Source organism: Clarias gariepinus, chromosome 7, assembly GCF_024256425.1.
Source record: "Clarias gariepinus isolate MV-2021 ecotype Netherlands chromosome 7, CGAR_prim_01v2, whole genome shotgun sequence".
NCBI classification, from domain to species: domain Eukaryota; kingdom Metazoa; phylum Chordata; class Actinopteri; order Siluriformes; family Clariidae; genus Clarias; species Clarias gariepinus.
The window spans coordinates 40,020,380-40,040,000 of NC_071106.1; the positions used below are offsets into that span (position 1 = coordinate 40,020,380).

Here is a 19,621-nt window from a genome sequence, read left to right on the forward strand (position 1 = left end):
TCGGTGCTCCGTCCTGCTGGTGCAGGCTGAGGGATGGATCGCACATCTGCTCTAATCACGGGTTTGGGTTTAGAACTCCTGATAAAAGTTACTGTATTATGTGAAGGCGAGGTCCAGGTCCAGGTCAGGATCCACTCAGTTCAGTTCAGTTCAGTTCAGTTCACTCACTTATCCTCTATACCACTTGATCCTGTATTCAGGGTCGTGGGGGGTCCTGGAGTCTGTCCCAGGAAAGCTAGGGCACAATATGGGGTACATCCTGGATGTCAGTCCATCACAGGGAACACACACACACACACACACACACATGATGGGCAATTTGGGAACGCCGATTAGCCTAATCTGCATGCCTTTGGACTGTGGGAGGGAACTGGAGTACCCAGAGGAACCCACCAAGCACAGGGAGAACATGGGAATCAAACCCTTAACCCTGAAGGTGCGAGGTGACAGTGCTAACCACTAAGTCACCACTAAGTAGATTTTTTATATGTAGAGTTTTCAACAACGGTTATTGTCGCAGCTTTACAGAACCAAAAGAAAATTGTGGAAGTTTGTATGAAATGTGTAAAATGTGTATTAATCCCAATGATCAGATTGTTTTGACGCCCCTCAGGGTCTGTCTTGTGTCTGACTGGATGAAATTCATCAGCTAATTAGATCCTAATACTCACACATACAGTATGTTTCACATCATCATCAACACGCACACCGCCATCATTATAACCACCCACCTAATACAGTGTAGCGCCCCCTTGTGCCACCAAAACAGCCCTGCCCTGACTCCACTTCCCCTCTGAAAGTGTGTGTGTGGGTGTGTGTGTGTGGTATCAGCATGGACACCCTGACCGCTCTGCAGCTACACAGCTCCATACAGAAACACCTGCGATAAACTGTGACATCACAATCTATCCTTGTCAAAGTCATGTAGATCCTCACACTCTCCAATTTTCCCTGCCTTAACACAACTCCAAGGATGACTGTTTACTTACAGGTGGTGCTGTAGTGAGATATTGGTGCATTATTCAAATTTTATTCATCAGACACACAACCATACGCAGTACAATGTGCAGTCATATGCTTAACACCAAGCTGAGGAGGTTGTGAATGAAACGTGTAATGAATATTTACACAAATGGGGGGAAATGATGTGTAAAATCAGGAATGTATAGTTGTGTGAGGTTTGTGTGAACAGACAGAGGGATTAGTCCAAGTTGTTGTCCATGTTTATTTCCCCAAAAGGCCTGTGGAAAGAAGCTCCTCCTCATTCTTACTGTGTTGATCTTTAGGGGTCAGAAGTGCTTCCCTGACTGGAACAGAGAGAAGAGTCCATTGTTCAGATGGCTGAGGTCCTTCACTATCTTCCTGGCTTTGATCCAGCACCGCTTGCTGCAGACAGAGTGCAGGTCAGGGAGCTCAGTGCAGATGGAGAGCTCGGCTGATAACACACACTCAGGAGAACCCTCTGTCCTGCATGGTGCTGATCCCAAACCAGCCTATGATGTCAGGATGCTTTCTATGGTGGGGGTGGAGAAGTTCCTAAGCACCTTGAAGGCCAGTTTAAAGTGTCTAAGGTGGTGGAGACACTGATGGGCCTCCCTCACCATGGTGTTAATGTGACGGGATCATAACAGGTCAGGTCCTGCGTGATGCGAACACAAGAGGTACTGGAATCTGTCTTCTCTCACCACTGCTGAAGTTCACGATCAGCTTCTTTGATGGTGATTTGAGATACTTATCGCCCTGAAAGCCTAGAGTTTAACTATATTTGTAGCTTAGAGGTTAAGGTGTTGGACTATTAGAAGGTCCTAGGTTCAAGGCCCACCACCATCAATGCACCTTGAGTGAGGCCCTTAACTCTGCTGATCAGATGTACAATGAGATAAAAAAGTAAGTTGCTCTGGATACAAATGTCTCCTAAATGCAGTAAATGTAATCATACAAATAGGTAAAACATTTATTAAATGATTTGAAGATTTTTTTTTTAAAGAAGAGTTGTTTGTGGCTTAAAACTAATATTGTTCTGTATGTAGGTTTATTAAGTAATGTTATACTGTAAATAAAGAGAACTAGTTTAGAACTGTACAGGAAGATAAAAGAAGACAACATAACGTGCACTGACTAATGCAAATGTGCAAACAGTAACAAACACACAAAAGTGTCTGTCGGTGGTATATACAAACACCGGTTGCTCAGATGTCCATATACAGTGTAAAACGGGCAATAACAAAAATCAAACAAGATAGCACCATACTGGATCTGGAGTAGCCGTGGCATGCTACTGCTGTGCCGCCATCTTGAATCTCATCCTGTGGTGCCACCAGCATGGACCATCTGATCCACACACACACAGGTTTTACACCAGATGCTCTTACTGTTACAACCCTTTCACTCCCATTTCATCCTAGCTTGTAACTGCATCCAGTGTCTGGGGTTTGAGCGCCGGGAGGGAATTGAACCCAGACCATCTGCATGGCAGATGAGAACCCTACCACTGAGCCAGCCACGCCCTCAAAGCCTGAGTAATAAACACTCAAAATACTGAGTAAAAATTATTATATAAGAAAAGTAATTTCTCTTGTTTTGTCTCTTGTTTTGTTAAAATAAATGAATCATTGTTTTTAACACACATGAGAAACTCTGTGTCACACGTGAATCTCTGGTTGGTTAATTAAAATAAATGACTATAAGTGTTTCTACACGACAGTCCGAAGGTTCAAAAACGATTTAATTGAACTCGGATTCATTTAAACTGTTCGAGTCATAAAACAGAATCGACCCAGTGAAGTGAATCACACCGACAGCGCTCTCTGTCTCTCTCTGTCTCTCTTTGTCCCTCACAGCTTCTCTGGGAAAACATTCAGACATTATTAGAATCAGACAGACACTGAGCCAGACAGACATGTTCATATTTACTTTATAACTGTTCATATAGACTTCATGACCCTTCCTAAACACCATGACAATCACGGCCGGCTGCAAACACACAGGAATCAACAGCAGCAATCACGAGTCTAGTGCTGGCTGTGAAAAGTCTCTCTCTCTCTCTCTCTCTCTCTCTCCTTCTCACTGTGTGTGTGTGTGTGTGTGTAAGTGAGTGATAGAGATATTTAGGTGGAGTAGGATGAGAGAGTGTGTGTAGGATGTGCACTTTGTGCTCTTGGCACCGAAAAAGAGCTCAGTGTGTGATGATAAAAGAACAACATGTGTGTGTGTGTGTGTGTGTGTGTGAGGGTGTGTGTTTCTTTAACCACTCAATCCTGATAAGCAGCACGTCTCCAAGTGTTGTTTTTCCTTTGATCTGTACACCCCAGCAATTTACTATTAACAATTCATATTCTTTAATTATTATTATTATTATTATTATTATTATTACCTCTGACTGTTACACAACACTGACACTGGAGACTCCTTCCACTAGTGTTACAGAAACCACAGAAAACTTGACCATAAGACGGACTAAACGCACATTGTTTAATCAGTGCAGCGTGTCCCGTACACGCCCCTGTGCATCAGCTGTTACTATGGAAACGCTAACGGAAAAGTTAAGAAAGTGCATTAATATAAACCTGTGATTATAGAACGTGAATTAAAACCACATGACCAATCAGAGATCAGGTTTCAGTAGCACTGTGGTCTAAGTTTTAAGGACGTGTCTCTCCTGGACATTCCTCACTCCTCGGAATTCCCATTGTGCCAGTGTTTAGTGACTTCGTGCCACTTTCCAGGCATTGTGCGTATGTGCGTATGTGTGTGTGTGTGTGTGTGTGTGTGTGTCTGCGTGAGAGTATGTGTTTAGTTTGGCATGGTCCTACCCTGTTTCTCTGTCGTATCTGTCTTCACTCTGCGATTAATCCTTTCATTCCTCTTGTGCCCAAACTTCCTCCAATTGTTCCCAACTAATGAGAACAAGCAAGGAAATCACACCAACTCTCTCTTTCTCTCTCTCTCTCTCTCTCTCTCTCATTCCCTCTCTCTCTCGTTCCCTCTCTCTCTCTCATACATTCCTATAAAATCACTCCTCCTCGTCTCCACACGGTTCCAGGCTGGTGACCCCAAAGCAGTGAGAACCCACGACTGCAGGAGAACTCCAGACTGACGTCCAGCAGGTTGCAGGTGCTCGACACACGGCTCTTCCAAAGGTACAGTTACTGCATGCGTGTGTTTGTGTGTGTGTTAAGTGTTTTGCATTGTGTGCATGTAAGTATTTTCTGTTATTTTAATTAAATGAAATTCAACTGCTTCACACAATCAAAAGAAAATTATGAAAATGTGTATGAATGACAATGATCATATTATTTATCTGTATTTAACTTTTATATTTTACTTTAGTGAAAATACTGCCCTTGATTTAATTCTCTCAGTGTGTGTGTATGTGTGTGTGTGTGCGTGTGCGTGCATGCAAATTTCAAGGACAGCATCCTTAATTCTTTCCTTTGACGTAGAGCTGTTCTTTGTTCCATGGATTCCAGGACTTGCAAGAACTAATTTGTTAAAGGCAGTAATATCTCTAATTCTGTAAAAGTGTTTATTAAAAGTTCTAATAAAGTTCCTTGAAATTCTAATAGAGTTCTAAATTAGTTCTAGCTTTTTAAATGAATTCTACCCAGAACTATAAAAATAATAACAGTAATTATTATTCATTCAATAATTCATGTAACGAGTCTTTGCTTAAAATATAGTCTCAGGTGCAGTGTGTGTGTGTGTGTGTGTGTGCAGCTTTATAAATAAATGAGCTGCTTATTTTTACTAAAGATCTTGCAGAGACAGCCTCAGTCCTTCTAGTCGGCACTGCAAAAAATCTTAGCAAGTGAGATATTCTTGAATCTGTTTGACACCAAACCATATATATAATTTATAAGGAATTTATTTTTTAAAATAAGCAATTTGCCAATTAAACAAGACATTTTTGCTTGCAATTTTAGGAACAGTTGACTGAATGTAATATCTGTAGGTAAATATAAACTTAATCTAATATTTGATTTGTATGATATTATTTTAAAAAATATAGATAGGTTTGGCTAGATTCAAGAATTTATGGAAATGAGGAAATGAGAACTTGCTAAGATATAATTTGTTGTAATAAAAACCCGGAAGTTGTCTTATTGTTTATTTTTTCTTTGTGAAAAGTGCTCTTTTACACTATTGCTTTCTTTTCCTGCCTACAGATATTTTCCTGTAACATTAAAAAAAATATATTAATGTTTCACATTACAATCAGAAATGTTTTTTTTTTTTACTGATTTGATACTGACATCAGAGTCTTGCACGGTACCATAGAACATTTAGAATTAAGCACCCTTTATGGTGCTAGATTAGATTAGATTAGATTAGATTAGATTAGATTAGATTAGATTAGATCACTGCACATGTATGGTACAAACCAACAAAATACAGTTGTCATCTAACTCAAAGTGTATTTGTCGCAGTGAAAAATAATATTGCATATGTAAATAGTATAGAGTGATAGATGGAACTTTCATTAATTAGGTACATTCTTATTTTATTGTAACAGAAAGAGCTCCAGCTTTCTATAAAGGCTCTAATTCGTAGGGTCGTAGGGTTCCGTACACACAGAACCCTGAGAGTAAGAACCCAACCATTTCCTTCGGGTGTTAGATTAGATTTTTTCACACCTTTGAATCCTTGAACAGTTTCTAATGACATTCTGTAATAATCTAATAATTCTGCATGTCAGGGGGAACGATATTTACATCTCAGAAGTGCACAGAGCTTAACATTCGAGTTATGGGTTAAGAAAAGAGACTAGCGGTAGGTATTAAAGGGTTAAGGCTACTGGTTAGTGGTATGAGGTTAAGGTTAGAGGTTAGTGTTGAGATTAGGGTTCAGGCGTTTGATGTTAAGGTTAGTGATTGAAGCTGAGAGGTTAGGGGTTATAGGGTTAGGGGTAGGTGTTTGAGGTTTGTGTTAAGGGTGTAGGGTTAGAAATGAGTGGTTGGGGATTATGGGTTAAAGGTTATGACAGAAGTGCAAATCACAGAAGTGCACAGATTACCCAAAGTGTTCGAGTTAGGGACTAGGGGTTAGGGATAGAGGTTAGTGCTAGGGTTAAGGTTGACAGGTTAGGGATTAGTGGTGATGACTTAGGGATTATCCATTAGAGGTTAGGAGTTTTAGGAATTAGGCTTAGGTTTGATTATGATTAAATGTTTTACTGATGTTTGCTGTAAGTTACTGCAGTGCAATAAATGCTTTACAGAAACTCTGTGGACGTTTGAGGAAACTATATACTGTGTGATTATTACAGGTATAGTAAACAAATAAGTTAATAAGTTATTTTATTGATCAGATGGAGCCGCTTCTGTCGAGAGGACTGACTGCACTGACAGCACTTCTCCTCTTGCATATGACAGGCAAGTGTGTGTGTGTGTGTGTGTGTGTGTGATTATGTTACTCTGAAATGTATTGACTTTATGCATACAGAGTATTAATAGTGTGTGTGTGTGCAGGGTGTGTGTTAGCCGAGTCGTCAGGACGCTGCAGTGTGTTCGGTCGACAGCACATACACACATTTGATGGAGTGATTTATGAGTTCGCTGGTGACTGCAGCTACATGCTGGCTGGAGACTGTCAGGGCAGAACCTTCTCAATCCTGGGTAAATATCTCTCTCTCTCTGTCTGTCTCTCTCTCTCTCTCTCTCTCTTTCATCTTACGTAAGTGTGAGTGTGTGTGTGTGTGTGTGTGTGTGTGTGTGTGTGCATAGGTGATCTCTCACAGGGCAAGAGGAAAGGTGTGAGTGTGTTCCTTGGTGAGGTCTTTGAGTTGAACTTGTCTGTGGATGGCGCTCTAACACAACAGGGAGAGAGGTACGCACTCAACATTAACTCTGTTAAAATATTAAATGCTATGTTAGTGTGAGCATTAAAATATATGTGTGTGTGTGTGTGTGTGTGTGTGTGTGTGTGTGTAGGGTCCAGCTGCCCTACGCCTCTAACTCTGTGTTTGCGGGCTACGAGCTGGGCAGTGTGCGTTTATGGAGTGATGAGTTCGGCTTCTCGGTCCTCATCGACCCGAATCACAACATCCAGATCAAACTCGGCAAACAGCACCAGAACCGAACCTGCGGCCTGTGTGGGAACTTTAACTCCGCCCCCAGTGACGATTACACAGCGCAAGAAGGTAAATCCTCAGTACCGGGGGAAATGGGTGGAGCCTCACCCCAGACTAAACACAGGAAATCCCTGCGAACTTTCTCAGGACTGCGAGTGTTTACTCTTCCCTGGAATTTCCTCAGCATCTCTAACAATCTACATTTATCAAGTGTGTGTTTAAGTGTGTGTTTAAGTGGAGTAAAAACGCTTCATATCCTGCAGCCTGGATGATTTCTGACTTGTTATTGGCCAGTGGCTGTTGATTAATTTTCTAGAACAGCAGCTCTGAGGGTAGTGCGGCTGCACATCGCGGGTTTATAGAGACAGGCGGTTTTATAGAGACAGACGTGTTTATAGAGACAAACGGGTTTACAGAGACAGGCGGGTTTATAGAGACAGACGGGTTTACAGAGACAGGCGGGTTTATAGAGACAGACGGGTTTATAGAGACAGACGGGTTTACAGAGACAGGCGGGTTTATAGAGACAGGCGGGTTTATAGAGACAGACGGGTTTTTAGAGACAGGCGGGTTTATAGAGACAGACGGGTTTACAGAGACAGGCGGGTTTATAGAGACAGACGGGTTTACAGAGACAGGCGGGTTTATAGAGACAGGCGGGTTTATAGAGACAGACGGGTTTATAGAGACAGGCGTGTTTATAGAGACAGACGGGTTTCTAGAGACAGGCGGGTTTATAGAGACAAACTGGTTTATAGAGACAGACGGGTTTATAGAGACAGGCGGGTTAATAGAGACAGGCGGGTTTATAGAGACAGATGGGTTTATAGAGACAGATGGGTTTATAGAGACAGACGGGTTTATAGAGACAGATGGGTTTATAGAGACAGACGGGTTTATAGAGACAGACGGGTTAATAGAGACAGACGGGTTAATAAAGACAGAGGGTTCATAGAGACAGACGGGTTCATAGAGACAGACGGGTTTATAGAGACAGGCGGGTTTATAGAGACAGATGGGTTAATAGAGACAGACGAGTGTTTATAGAGACAGACCAGTGTTTATAGAGACAGACGGGTTAATAGAGACAGACGAGTGTTTATAGAGACAGACGGGTTTATAGAGACAGAAGAGTTTTTATAGAGACAGACGAGTGTTTATAGAGACAGACGGGTTTATAGAGACAGACGAGTGTTTATAGAGACAGACGGGTTTATAGAGACAGACGGGTTAATAGAGACAGAGGGTTTATAGAGACAGACGGGTTCATAGAGACAGACGGGTTTATAGAGACAGACGGGTTTATAGAGACAGACGAGTGTTTATAGAGACAGACGGGTTTATAGAGACAGACGAGTGTTTATAGAGACAGACGGGTTAATAGAGACAGACGAGTGTTTATAGAGACAGACGGGTTAATAGAGACAGACGAGTGTTTATAGAGACAGACGGGTTTATAGAGACAGACGGGTTTATAGAGACAGACGAGTGTTTATAGAGACAGACAGGTTTATAGAGACAGACGGGTTAATAGAGACAGAGGGTTTATAGAGACAGACGGGTTCATAGAGACAGACGGGTTTATAGAGACAGACGGGTTTATAGAGACAGACGAGTGTTTATAGAGACAGACGGGTTAATAGAGACAGACGAGTGTTTATAGAGACAGACGGGTTAATAGAGACAGACGAGTGTTTATAGAGACAGACGGGTTAATAGAGACAGACGAGTGTTTATAGAGACAGACGGGTTAATAGAGACAGACGAGTGTTTATAGAGACAGACGGGTTAATAGAGACAGACGAGTGTTTATAGAGACAGACGGGTTTATAGAGACAGACGAGTGTTTATAGAGACAGACGAGTGTTTATAGAGACAGACGGGTTTATAGAGACAGACGGGTTTATAGAGACAGACGAGTGTTTATAGAGACAGACGAGTGTTTATAGAGACAGACGAGTGTTTATAGAGACAGACGGGTTTATAGAGACAGACGGGTTAATAGAGACAGACGAGTGTTTATAGAGACAGACGGGTTAATAGAGACAGACGAGTGTTTATAGAGACAGACGGGTTTATAGAGACAGACGGGTTTATAGAGACAGACGAGTGTTTATAGAGACAGACGAGTGTTTATAGAGACAGACGGGTTTATAGAGACAGACGAGTGTTTATAGAGACAGACGGGTGTTTATAGCTGCTATAACGTCATTGACAACAGGAACTCACTCGTATGACGTAATGTTCTATAATGACAAACTGTAACGGTTGGGTTTGTGCTATGAAAGAAAACTAACTTCTCAGCCTCTGTGTGTGTGTGTGTGTGTGTGTGTGTGTGTGTGTGTGTGTGTGTGTGTGTAGGTTTTCTGACAGAAAACCCATATGACTTTGCCAATTCTTGGGCTCTTAATGGTGAAGCAAAAGTGTGTAGGAGAGTGAAACCACCGTCTCAGACCTGTAACAGTACGGGAAACTCAGCACAGGTCAGGACATCATGTGTCTTCATCTAACATCACATGTCTGACATCACATGCACACTATATCACATGTCTAACTTCATCTATCTATGTGTATCCTATCATCACTTGTCTATCATCAATTTTCTTTCATAACCCGCCTTTCACTATGTGCCAGTCACCCTCGTCAATCATCACATCTCAGCCGCTACCTGTATCTGTCAATCATCACATATCCACATCACCTTTTTGTGATCAACGGTCTGTCATGATGTGTCAGTCACCACCTGTTAGTCTTTACCTCTTGGTCAGTAACTGCCTATCATCACATCTTAAACATCACCTGTCAATCATCACCTGAGTCATTACTTGTCCGTCATCACTAATCAGTCATCGTGTGTTAATCATCAACTGTCAATCATCACATTTTCGTACAAACACAGCTTTACCTGTGTTTCTATAACACCAGCATGTGTCTAAGATCAAAAACATTCCAGTTCTTAAACATTTAGTTCTTTGTGTGTGTGTGTGTGTGTGTGTGTGTGTGTAGTTGATGACACAGTGTGAGGTTCTGCGCACCTCAGCGGTGTTCCTGCGCTGTAACCACCTGGTGGATGTAGACGTGTTCTTGGCGGTGTGTGAGTCAGACGTTTGTCACTGCGGAGACGGTGAGGAGTGTGTGTGCCACGCCCTGCTGGAGTACGCACGCACCTGCGCCAGTCACGGACTCGTCCTGCACGGCTGGCACACACAGAGCCAGTGCAGTGAGTAAAACACACACACACACACACACACACACACACACACACACACACGCACACACACACAAGAGACAGAGAAGCTTTTCCAAGGTTTAATATCACTCTGTGTGTGTGTGTGTGTGTGTGTGTGTGTGTGTGTAGCTCCAAAGTGTCCAGTAGGAATGCATTACACTGAATGCTCTCAGCCCTGCTCCACATCATGTCAGAGCCTCAACATCCACGAGCTCTGCAGGGACGAGTGTGTAGACGGCTGCACCTGCACAGGTGAGGGGCGGAGCCACTGCAAACCCCGCCCTTACACTAACCTGACATTTGTGTGTTCAATTTATTATTTGAATGCATTTCCTTATTGTATTTACTTATTTAATTTAATCTGTAAACTTTGTGTGTGTGCGCGCGTGTGTGTGTGTGTGTGCGTGCGTGCGTGTGTGTGTGTGTGTGTGTAGCGGGTAAGGTGCTGGATCGAGAACACTGTGTGGATGTTTCTCAGTGCTCGTGTCAGCACTCAGGAAAACGCTTTCCCCCTGGATCTACTGTCTCACAGGACTGCAACACATGGTACACACACACACACACACACACACACACACATCTAAAATCTATTATAAACCCCCCCACCCCACAGTCTATAAGTGTGTTTTTAATGTGCTGCCACCTAGTGTTTAACTAAGTAACAACTTTACACCTGCAAATAATAAACAAAAAACACCACCAGTGTGTCCTTATTCACAGTGTGTGTCGTCATGGATCATGGGAGTGCACTAATGAGGAATGTCCAGGTGAGGATTCAGACACACACACACACACACACACACTTATTACCATCATCATCACCATGATTTTACTGATTGTAGAGTATGAAATGATTCCTGTGTGTGTGTGTGTGTGTGTGTGTGTGTGCAGGAGAGTGTGTGGTTACAGGACAGTCACACTTTAAGACCTTTGATGATAAGTTCTTCACCTTCAGTGGAATCTGTCAGTATCTGTTGGCTAAAGACTGTGACCGCGGCGTCTTCTCCGTCCTCATAGACACCGTGCAGGTACGCTTCACCTGTGACCTTCACATAACCTTCGTCTAACAGGAAACATTAAAAACCAGCCGAGGAACATGAAATCTGCAGTGTTTCCTTTAGACGTTTAATCATTGATGTGTGAATGTTCAGAACAGAAGCAGTAACGTGTGTTTTATTCCTTTTATACCCACACGTTTTAAAGACAATTACAGCTCTAATGATAAACATGAAGCTGTAGAATTCGGTTATACAGCACTGACACTGGAGACTCCTTACATAGATATTTCATAAACACATTTTATAAAAACATCACCATATCTGTGTGTACTGTAGTATTACGTTTAGTTGCTTAGGTTAGAGTTATGATCACTGCGGGGCATCAGTTAGAATGCACAAGGCTTTGTTCTCCTTAAACCACTCTCTTTATTCCAGCATTTCTTATGTTAATCAACAGGTGGACAGATATGTGGTTCTATATAAAGAAATAAATAAGATACGCCATATAAGTCACTTAAACAGTAACAAGAACAACAATAGTTACTAAGCAGTTTCATAAACCAAATTATACATTTCTAGATACTGAACAGATATAATGCAAACACCAACTCTAGCATTAGCTTTCATGCATCATTGCTAACAACAACCGTAGGTGGTTAGATTCACAGTAAAGTCCTATCCTCCCAACATATGTAGTAAATAAATGGATTAATACTCACAATATTTGCACGCACAAATCCACCAAACAAGATTAACTGCATAAACAAACAGTTAAAGAGCTAGTATCTTTCTACCCGTCGCTACACCAAACAAACAAACAAACTTCTGTGCTAAAACACGATGGAATGTCAGGAAACATCTAATAATGGTCTATTGGCGCCCCCTGCTGGACTGACCCACACTTTCCTTTACAACAGCCGCCCCCAAATTTGGGCCTTAAATTTGCAGTTATTAGGTTGAACCTTTCTTCTCGTCATCTGAAATAGCAGGGAGGCGGATTAGACGGCTGACAGGTCTGATGTAGGTCCGATCGTTCACCTTAACTTCTGCTGTACGTATTCGACCATCAGCTCCAGTGAACACCTTGCTTATCTGTCCGATTGGCCATAGTGCTCTGGGCAACTGAGGGTCCACTATGAGTACCACTGTCTTCAGTTGTAACGGATCTGTGTCAGTTCGCCATTTCTCACGGATTTGCAAAGCAGGCAGGTAGTTCTTTATGAACTGTGACCAGAATCTGTCGGCAAGGACTTGACAAGCCCTCCAGCGCCTCCGACTGAGGAGATTGGAGTCATGGTAAAGGGTTTGTGGTAGTGAAGGGTCCAGCCGCCCCATCAAAAGAAGGTTTGGGGTAACTGGATCTGGGTCAGCCAGGTCAGAGGAGACATAACCTAAGGGCTTGGAATTCAAGATTCCCTCAATTTCAATAAGAATGGTGTTGAGCATCTCCTCAGTCACAGTCTGGGCATTGAGAGTGGCATTTAAAGCTGTCTTTATAGAACGAATTTCCCTTTCCCAGGTACCCCCAAAGTGCGGTGCATTGGGAGGGTTAAAGACAAACTTAATCTGATGCTCTGCAAGGTGAGTTTGCAATGAGGGCTGCATAGCTTTAAAGGAGTCATGGAGTTCTCGCTCACCTCCCTTGAAATTGGTTCCTTGGTCTGATAGTAACTCGGCAGGCTTGCCCCTGCGAGAAATGAACCTCCGCAGGGCCATTAGGAAGGAGTCGGTATCTAGACTAGACAAGATCTCAATGTGTACGGCTCTTGTCGTTAAACATTTAAATAGGATCCCCCATCTCTTTTCATTGCGGCGACCTATCTTAACTAAGAAGGGGCCAAAACAGTCCACTCCCGTCGAGAAGAAGGCAGGACACTGCAGACGGAGACGGGCGGGAGGTAGGTCTGACATCCGAGGGAGGACTGGGTGAGCTCTCCATCTCTGACATTCCGAACAGGCGCGTTGCTCCTTCCGAACTGCTTCCCGCCCCCGAAGTATCCAGTACTTGCGACGTAGCTCCCCAAAAAGTCTCTCAGAACCGGGGTGGTTTAGGTTACTGTCTACATGCCGAATGAGCATCCTGGTCACCGGGTGCTTCGGATCCAGAACAATTGGGTGAACTATTTCTGATTCTAGCAGGTTACACCTACGTAGTCTACCTCCAACACGAATAATGTATCCCTCTTTGTCCAGTTCAGGGGCCAGCAGTGCCAGACGGCTTGATGGTGGTACTGGTTTACCAGTGGTAAGACAATAGGTCTCTTCGGGAAAACTCTCTCTCTGAGAGGCTCTGAGGATCTCTATTTCTGCTTTCTTGTAGGTTTCAGCTGGAGGGCCTTGTGAATCGGATGAGGTTGCATCATGTAGGTACCCGGCAGTGGCCTTTATTAGGTCTGTGAAACAGTGGAACTCTTTAGGGTCAGGAGGTGACGGCCAGGTGACGGTGTTGAGGCAGGAAAGGGGTTTACGTAGCTCTTCTGCTTCCACTCTTCTGGGGATTGTTGGGGTATTTGGCCAGTGCTCACGAGATAGCCGCAGAAATGACGGTCCTTTGCTCCATCGATTTTCACCTGCCAGTTCCAACAGAGTCTTTCCCCTGGTGATGTCGTCAGCTGGGTTGTTCAATGAGTCAACATAACGCCAGTCTTTGTTGTTAGTCAGCTCCTGTATTTCGGCAACTCGTGTACCCACAAACACCTTGAAACGGCAGGAATATGACTGGATCCAGTGTAGAGTAGTAGTTGAGTCCGTCCACAGGGTAACGCGGTCGATGATTATAGTAAGTTCCTTCTGCAGTAACTGAAGGAGTTGAGCACCAGTGAGGGCCGCACACAGCTCCAACCGGGGCATTGAAAGCTGTTTCTTTGGCGCTACTCGTGATCGAGCTGTTATGAAGGCCACCTCGACTTGACCATCTGGATACTCAGTACGAAGATATCCGACACACCCGTAGGCCCGTTCTGATGCGTCACAGAATATGTGGACCTCTTTGTTGCAGCTAGGGTGATCTAGGTCAAGGGTGACATAACATCGCGGCAAACTGATTTTCTCCAAATGCTGAAGTTCGCCCTCCCATGCCTTCCAAGCTTCAAGAATATCATTAGGGAGTAGGGGGTCATCCCATTCTCTCTTATTATTCCACAACAGCTGAACGAGAATTTTGGCCCTGGTTATGAAGGGGGTGAGGAATCCAAGGGGGTCATATTGACTGGCTAGCACTCTATAGATATTCCTCATGGTTGGAGGGTTTGCTTCTTGTAGATGGGCCTTGTATGTCAGTGTGTCTGATCTACATCTCCAGCGTAGTCCTAGAGCAGGTTCCTGTGGGTCCATTTGACTTTGGTTGAGCCACTGATCACTTTCTTGTGACAGTAAGTCTGGGGGAAGGTGTCTTATGACATCTGGGATGTTGCTCGCCCATTGCCTTAGTTCGAATCCTCCGCTAGCCAGCAGTCCTCTCAACTTGTTGACCATTGCTTTGGCGGCTTCTGGGGAAGAGAAACTCTGGAGCCAGTTATCCACATAGAAGTGTCGTTCGACGGCATTCCGTACGTTCTCTTCGTCCGAATAGTGGTCAGTGACATGTCGTTGAAGCGCATATGTTGCACAGCATGGGGAGCACGTGGTCCCAAAGGGCAAGACTTGCCATTCATACACACTAGGCGGGGTGTCTCTCTGCATATCACGCCATAGGAAACGTAAAAGTGGCCTGTCTTCCGGGAGTAGCCGCACCTGATGGAACATGCCTTTGATATCACTGCTGACAGCTGTGGAATGTTCTCTGAATCGCAGAAGAACACCGAGCAGGGAGGAGCTTAAATTGGGACCAGGCAGAAGCAGTTCATTCAAATTGTTCCCTTTATAGGTGAAGGAACAATTGAACACAATCCTGCCTTTCCCATTGTGGGTCACCATATGATGCGGGATAAACCAGGACTCATTAGATGACTCCCATACCTCTTGACTCACCTTTATGGCATACCCTGCCTGTTCAAGTTTCTGGATTTCAGAGTTGTACGCTGTGGCACGGACTGGATCACAGAGCAGGCGCTTCTCTGTACTCCTTAAGTTAGCTAGGACTACAGTTGGTGATGCCAACAAGGCGGGCATAGATTGCACTCTTAGTAAGGGTGTAGCATACCTGTAAACCCCATTTATATTGACCCGAACTGTCCTTGTCTGCAAGAGTTCCATTGCACTCTGATCCTGTCGGGACCTGGTAACTAGCCTCTCGTTCTTATATGGCAAGACATCAAGCTGCCAAAGCCTTTCTACATGGTGGTGCAATTCGACTGTTGGGGAGAGTGTTGCGACGAACAGGCATGACTGGGTTCCATCTCGCTGTGGTAAGCACTTAGCAGGGCCTTGAAGTGTCCAGCCAAGTCTGGTCTTAACCGCTGCAGGACCCTCCCGTGGTCCTAATCTCACTGGCTGGGTTGGGGTTATCAAGTGAGGGAAGTCTGAGCCAATGAGAAGAAGCGGTTGTGCACATTTGATTTCTGGCAAAGGCAATTTCCTCAAATACCTGTACTTGCGCTGCAGTCGCTCCACTGGGTATGTGTGCTCTGCTAAACCCAGTTGCGCAGCAGTAAAGGCTCCTCCAATCTTATAAACTTTCTCAGGGTGGCTGGCTGGTGAGATCGTGAAGGACACAGAAGAACCCTGTATCACTCGTAAGTCTTGGCGCACCGTTCTCAGTGTCAGGCTCTCCTTGGGACCCTGGAGGTTTAACCTCAGTGCTGCCTCCTGTAGGAGAATTGTTCGTTCTGATCCGTCGTCTAGGATGGCATAGGTTTCTAGGGTATGATTGCCATTGCGCAGGAGAACCTTACTGACCTTGAGGAGCACTTGGCTGCATCCAGCCTTTCTGTCCAGGTAAAGGATGTCAGTAGAGGAATTCACCAGTCCACAAAGTGTTTCAGAACTGGCTTTCTTGCCCTTTGATGACTCCTCTGTCCTAGTGTTAACATCATGGAGAGCATTCAAGTGCTTGCCTTTACATGTACTGCAGCCATCTCTCAAACGACATTGTGCAGCTTGGTGGCTGCGGCCACACCTCCAACAGCGACCATTGTTTATTACCCACTGTTTCTGCTGCAGTTTATTGAGATGGGAGAAGTTAGAGCAGTCGTTGAGATTGTGCAAGTTATTACAGCAGTAGGGGCAGTACAGTCTGGGCTTCTCAGATGACTGGGAAAGGGCCGCCACCATACAGGGTGCCTCAGGTGTAGTTTGGGTAGAGCCCATGAGCACAGTCATTGCCCTGTTTCTACCTTTACCCTCCCTTTTGCGATCTCGTTGCCTTGTAGCTGCGTCTTTATGGGTCTCTATCTGATCAAGCACATCACCACCTTCCTGGATCTGTAGCTCATACTCTAACCACTCTGCAAAGTCCAAAAGTGAGGGCACTCCTCTCTTTAGTGGGTGGAGATACCGCCTAAAGTTAGCTCTGAGATCCTGGGGTAACTTACTGCTTAATCTGGCCACATGCGATCCGCACTGAAGTTCAATAAGTCCCTCCTGCTTCAGCTGTTCTAGCATCCCCACCAAAGCTCTGACTCTAAGCGCAAATTTGCGGAATCCCATGGAATCTCCTGGACGGATAGGGGGTCCATCCATCAACTCTCCAATTCTCCGCAAAGCTAGTTGGTGAGGTTGACCATAATGCCGAATGAGAGATTCCATTGTGTCTGAGTAAGGGTACGGAGAGTTACTGTAAGAGTCAGCGATTAAGAGGGCTTCTTCGAATTTGAGGTGGTCCAGCAAGATTTGGTACTTAAACCTCTCCGTTGCATCTGTGGGAAGAATATTTTCTAAGGATATTCGTAATCTTGCAAACTCTCTGGGGTCGTCACACGTAAAGTCTGGGATGGACGGCTTGGGACCCCTATATGATCTCTCCTGGCTACGTGGTTGTGCACCAGTGGGACTATAGTCTCTTGGAGGTGGCAATGGAGGAACGGCTGTATTAGTGAACTCAGACCCTGAGTCTGACTGTTGATAATTGCTATATTGCTGTTGATAGTCTGGCGTGGGCGGGGAGGCTGGCCGATTCAGTTCTAGTTTAAGGATGCGTTCCTTTAGCTCCTCCAAAACACCTATGATCCTGTGTTCAGGATTGAGCTGTCCTGCTCTTTCATCTGAGGTCACAGGGGGAGGGGGTGGCGGCCAGTCCCCGTCCTCTACTGCAATATCTAATTGATGAGCGGGCTGAGGCGGGGTACCAGCTACAGTTAGCTGCTTCGTTGGGTCAATGGGAGTATAGCTTGATGCTAATGGCACAGGATGGTGAGATAACAAAGCATAATTCCTGTCCATTTGCCGTTGCATATCCAATACAGTATGCTGTAGCCTCCTGTTATCCTCCTGCAGCTGTTGAAGTACTTCTAACATAGGCGATGTAGGCTGGTACGATGTTGGTGTGCTCTCATAAAGGGGAACAGGAGCGGGGGCAGAGGACATTCCTTCTGTGCCTTCTATGCTCCAGTTATGTGGAACGGAGTGCAGGGGGAGAGGCGTCATCTCGACGAGTCTCTCTCTCTGTCTCCTGCTATCTCCAATTCCCTCTACCTGCCGTCTCGGCTCGTCTAGTACTACTGGGCGCGGGAGATCAACCTCATATTCCTTTAACCAGAACGGAGGGTTCCTCTGTCGGCGAGAACGAACATGGTCTGGTCTGAAATCTCCGTCTAATGGGGCATAAGCCATCTTTATCCACAGTAATCACCTAATCCGGCTCGAAGGACCAATTTGTACTGTAGTATTACGTTTAGTTGCTTAGGTTAGAGTTATGATCACTGCGGGGCATCAGTTAGAATGCACAAGGCTTTGTTCTCCTTAAACCACTCTCTTTATTCCAGCATTTCTTATGTTAATCAACAGGTGGACAGATATGTGGTTCTATATAAAGAAATAAATAAGATACGCCATATAAGTCACTTAAACAGTAACAAGAACAACAATCGTTACTAAGCAGTTTCATAAACCAAATTATACATTTCTAGATACTGAACAGATATAATGCAAACACCAACTCTAGCATTAGCTTTCATGCATCATTGCTAACAACAACAGTAGGTGGTTAGATTCACAGTAAAGTCCTATCCTCCCAACATATATAGTAAATAAATGGATTAATACTCACAATATTTGCACGCACAAATCCACCAAACAAGATTAACTGCGTAAACAAACAGTTAAAGAGCTAGTATCTTTCTACCCGTCGCTACACCAAACAAACAAACAAACTTCTGTGCTAAACACGATGGAATGTCAGGAAACATCTAATAATGGTCTATTGGCGCCCCCTGCTGGACTGACCCACACTTTCCTTTACAACACTGTGATTTTTTTTTAAAATCCATTTGCATTATGTAACTATGGAAACCATAAAACATCACTATAATGAGCGCATGAATATAAACCTGCACTATTTTTATAGAGAATTAATCAACACCTTCTGACCAATCAGGAGGCATGACTTAACACTACAGAGAGTATAGCAATAATAAGTGTGTGTGTGTATGTGTGTGTTAGTGTGCAGATGACCCAGATGCTGTGTGCACACGTTCAGTCACCCTAAAGTTCCAGGCTCTGGCCAATCAGACGATCAGGCTGAAGCATGGGGGCGTGGTCTCTGTGGACGGGATCGATGTTCAAACTCCTTTAATTAGCGGTTAGTTTAGATCTAATGATATAGAGATAATGATATGCAATACATTGTGCTAATGAGTGTGTGTGTGTTTGTGTGTGTGTGTGTCTGTGTGTTTGCAGGGCGTCTGCGTGTCCAGAGCACAGTTTTGTCATCAGTGAGGCTGAACTTTGGGGATGATTTGCGGTTGGACTGGGACGGGCATGGACGAGTGCAGCTCAGGGTGAGACAGAGACAGAGACAAAAAAAAAATAACTGACTTCAATAGCATAGTCATCTACAAGTGTGTGTGTGTGTGTGTGTGTGTGTGTGTAGCTAAGTCCATCCTATTCAGGGAAAACATGTGGCCTGTGTGGAAACTTCAACGGTAACCAAGGAGACGACTTCCTGACGGTGGGGGGGCTGGTGGAGACGCGGGTGGAGGGGTTCGGGAACGCGTGGAAGATGAACACAGAGTGTGAAAACATTCAGAAACAACCCACTGATCCCTGCAGCTTAAACCCGAAGAGAAGTATATATATGCACACACACACACACACACACACACACACAAAACATCTAAATTGCCATCATGATGCACACATTCATAAGTACTTCAGTGGAACGTTCTCATTAGGATACTTCTATGTGTGTGTGTGTGTGTGTGTGTGCAGTAAACTTTGCTGAAGAGTCAT

General features: G+C 44.3%; 1 protein-coding gene across 1 annotated transcript in view; it reads left to right on the plus strand.

Moving 5' to 3' along the window:
* Nucleotides 1-3,982: 3,982 nt before the first annotated feature.
* The window catches only part of vwf (von Willebrand factor), a 43,861-nt gene continuing 28,222 nt past the window's right edge, over nucleotides 3,983-19,621 (plus strand). Inside the window, exons 1-15 of the mRNA XM_053500556.1 lie at nucleotides 3,983-4,139; nucleotides 6,308-6,371; nucleotides 6,468-6,614; nucleotides 6,723-6,825; nucleotides 6,930-7,138; nucleotides 9,431-9,552; nucleotides 10,076-10,289; nucleotides 10,428-10,550; nucleotides 10,733-10,844; nucleotides 11,019-11,065; nucleotides 11,190-11,326; nucleotides 18,833-18,971; nucleotides 19,070-19,170; nucleotides 19,263-19,458; nucleotides 19,601-19,621. The exon at nucleotides 19,601-19,621 is cut by the window's right edge and continues 195 nt beyond it. Coding sequence (XP_053356531.1) covers nucleotides 6,308-6,371; nucleotides 6,468-6,614; nucleotides 6,723-6,825; nucleotides 6,930-7,138; nucleotides 9,431-9,552; nucleotides 10,076-10,289; nucleotides 10,428-10,550; nucleotides 10,733-10,844; nucleotides 11,019-11,065; nucleotides 11,190-11,326; nucleotides 18,833-18,971; nucleotides 19,070-19,170; nucleotides 19,263-19,458; nucleotides 19,601-19,621 — 1,735 coding nt within the window. The 5' untranslated portion in view covers nucleotides 3,983-4,139. The remainder of the gene's footprint in view (nucleotides 4,140-6,307; nucleotides 6,372-6,467; nucleotides 6,615-6,722; nucleotides 6,826-6,929; nucleotides 7,139-9,430; nucleotides 9,553-10,075; nucleotides 10,290-10,427; nucleotides 10,551-10,732; nucleotides 10,845-11,018; nucleotides 11,066-11,189; nucleotides 11,327-18,832; nucleotides 18,972-19,069; nucleotides 19,171-19,262; nucleotides 19,459-19,600) is intronic.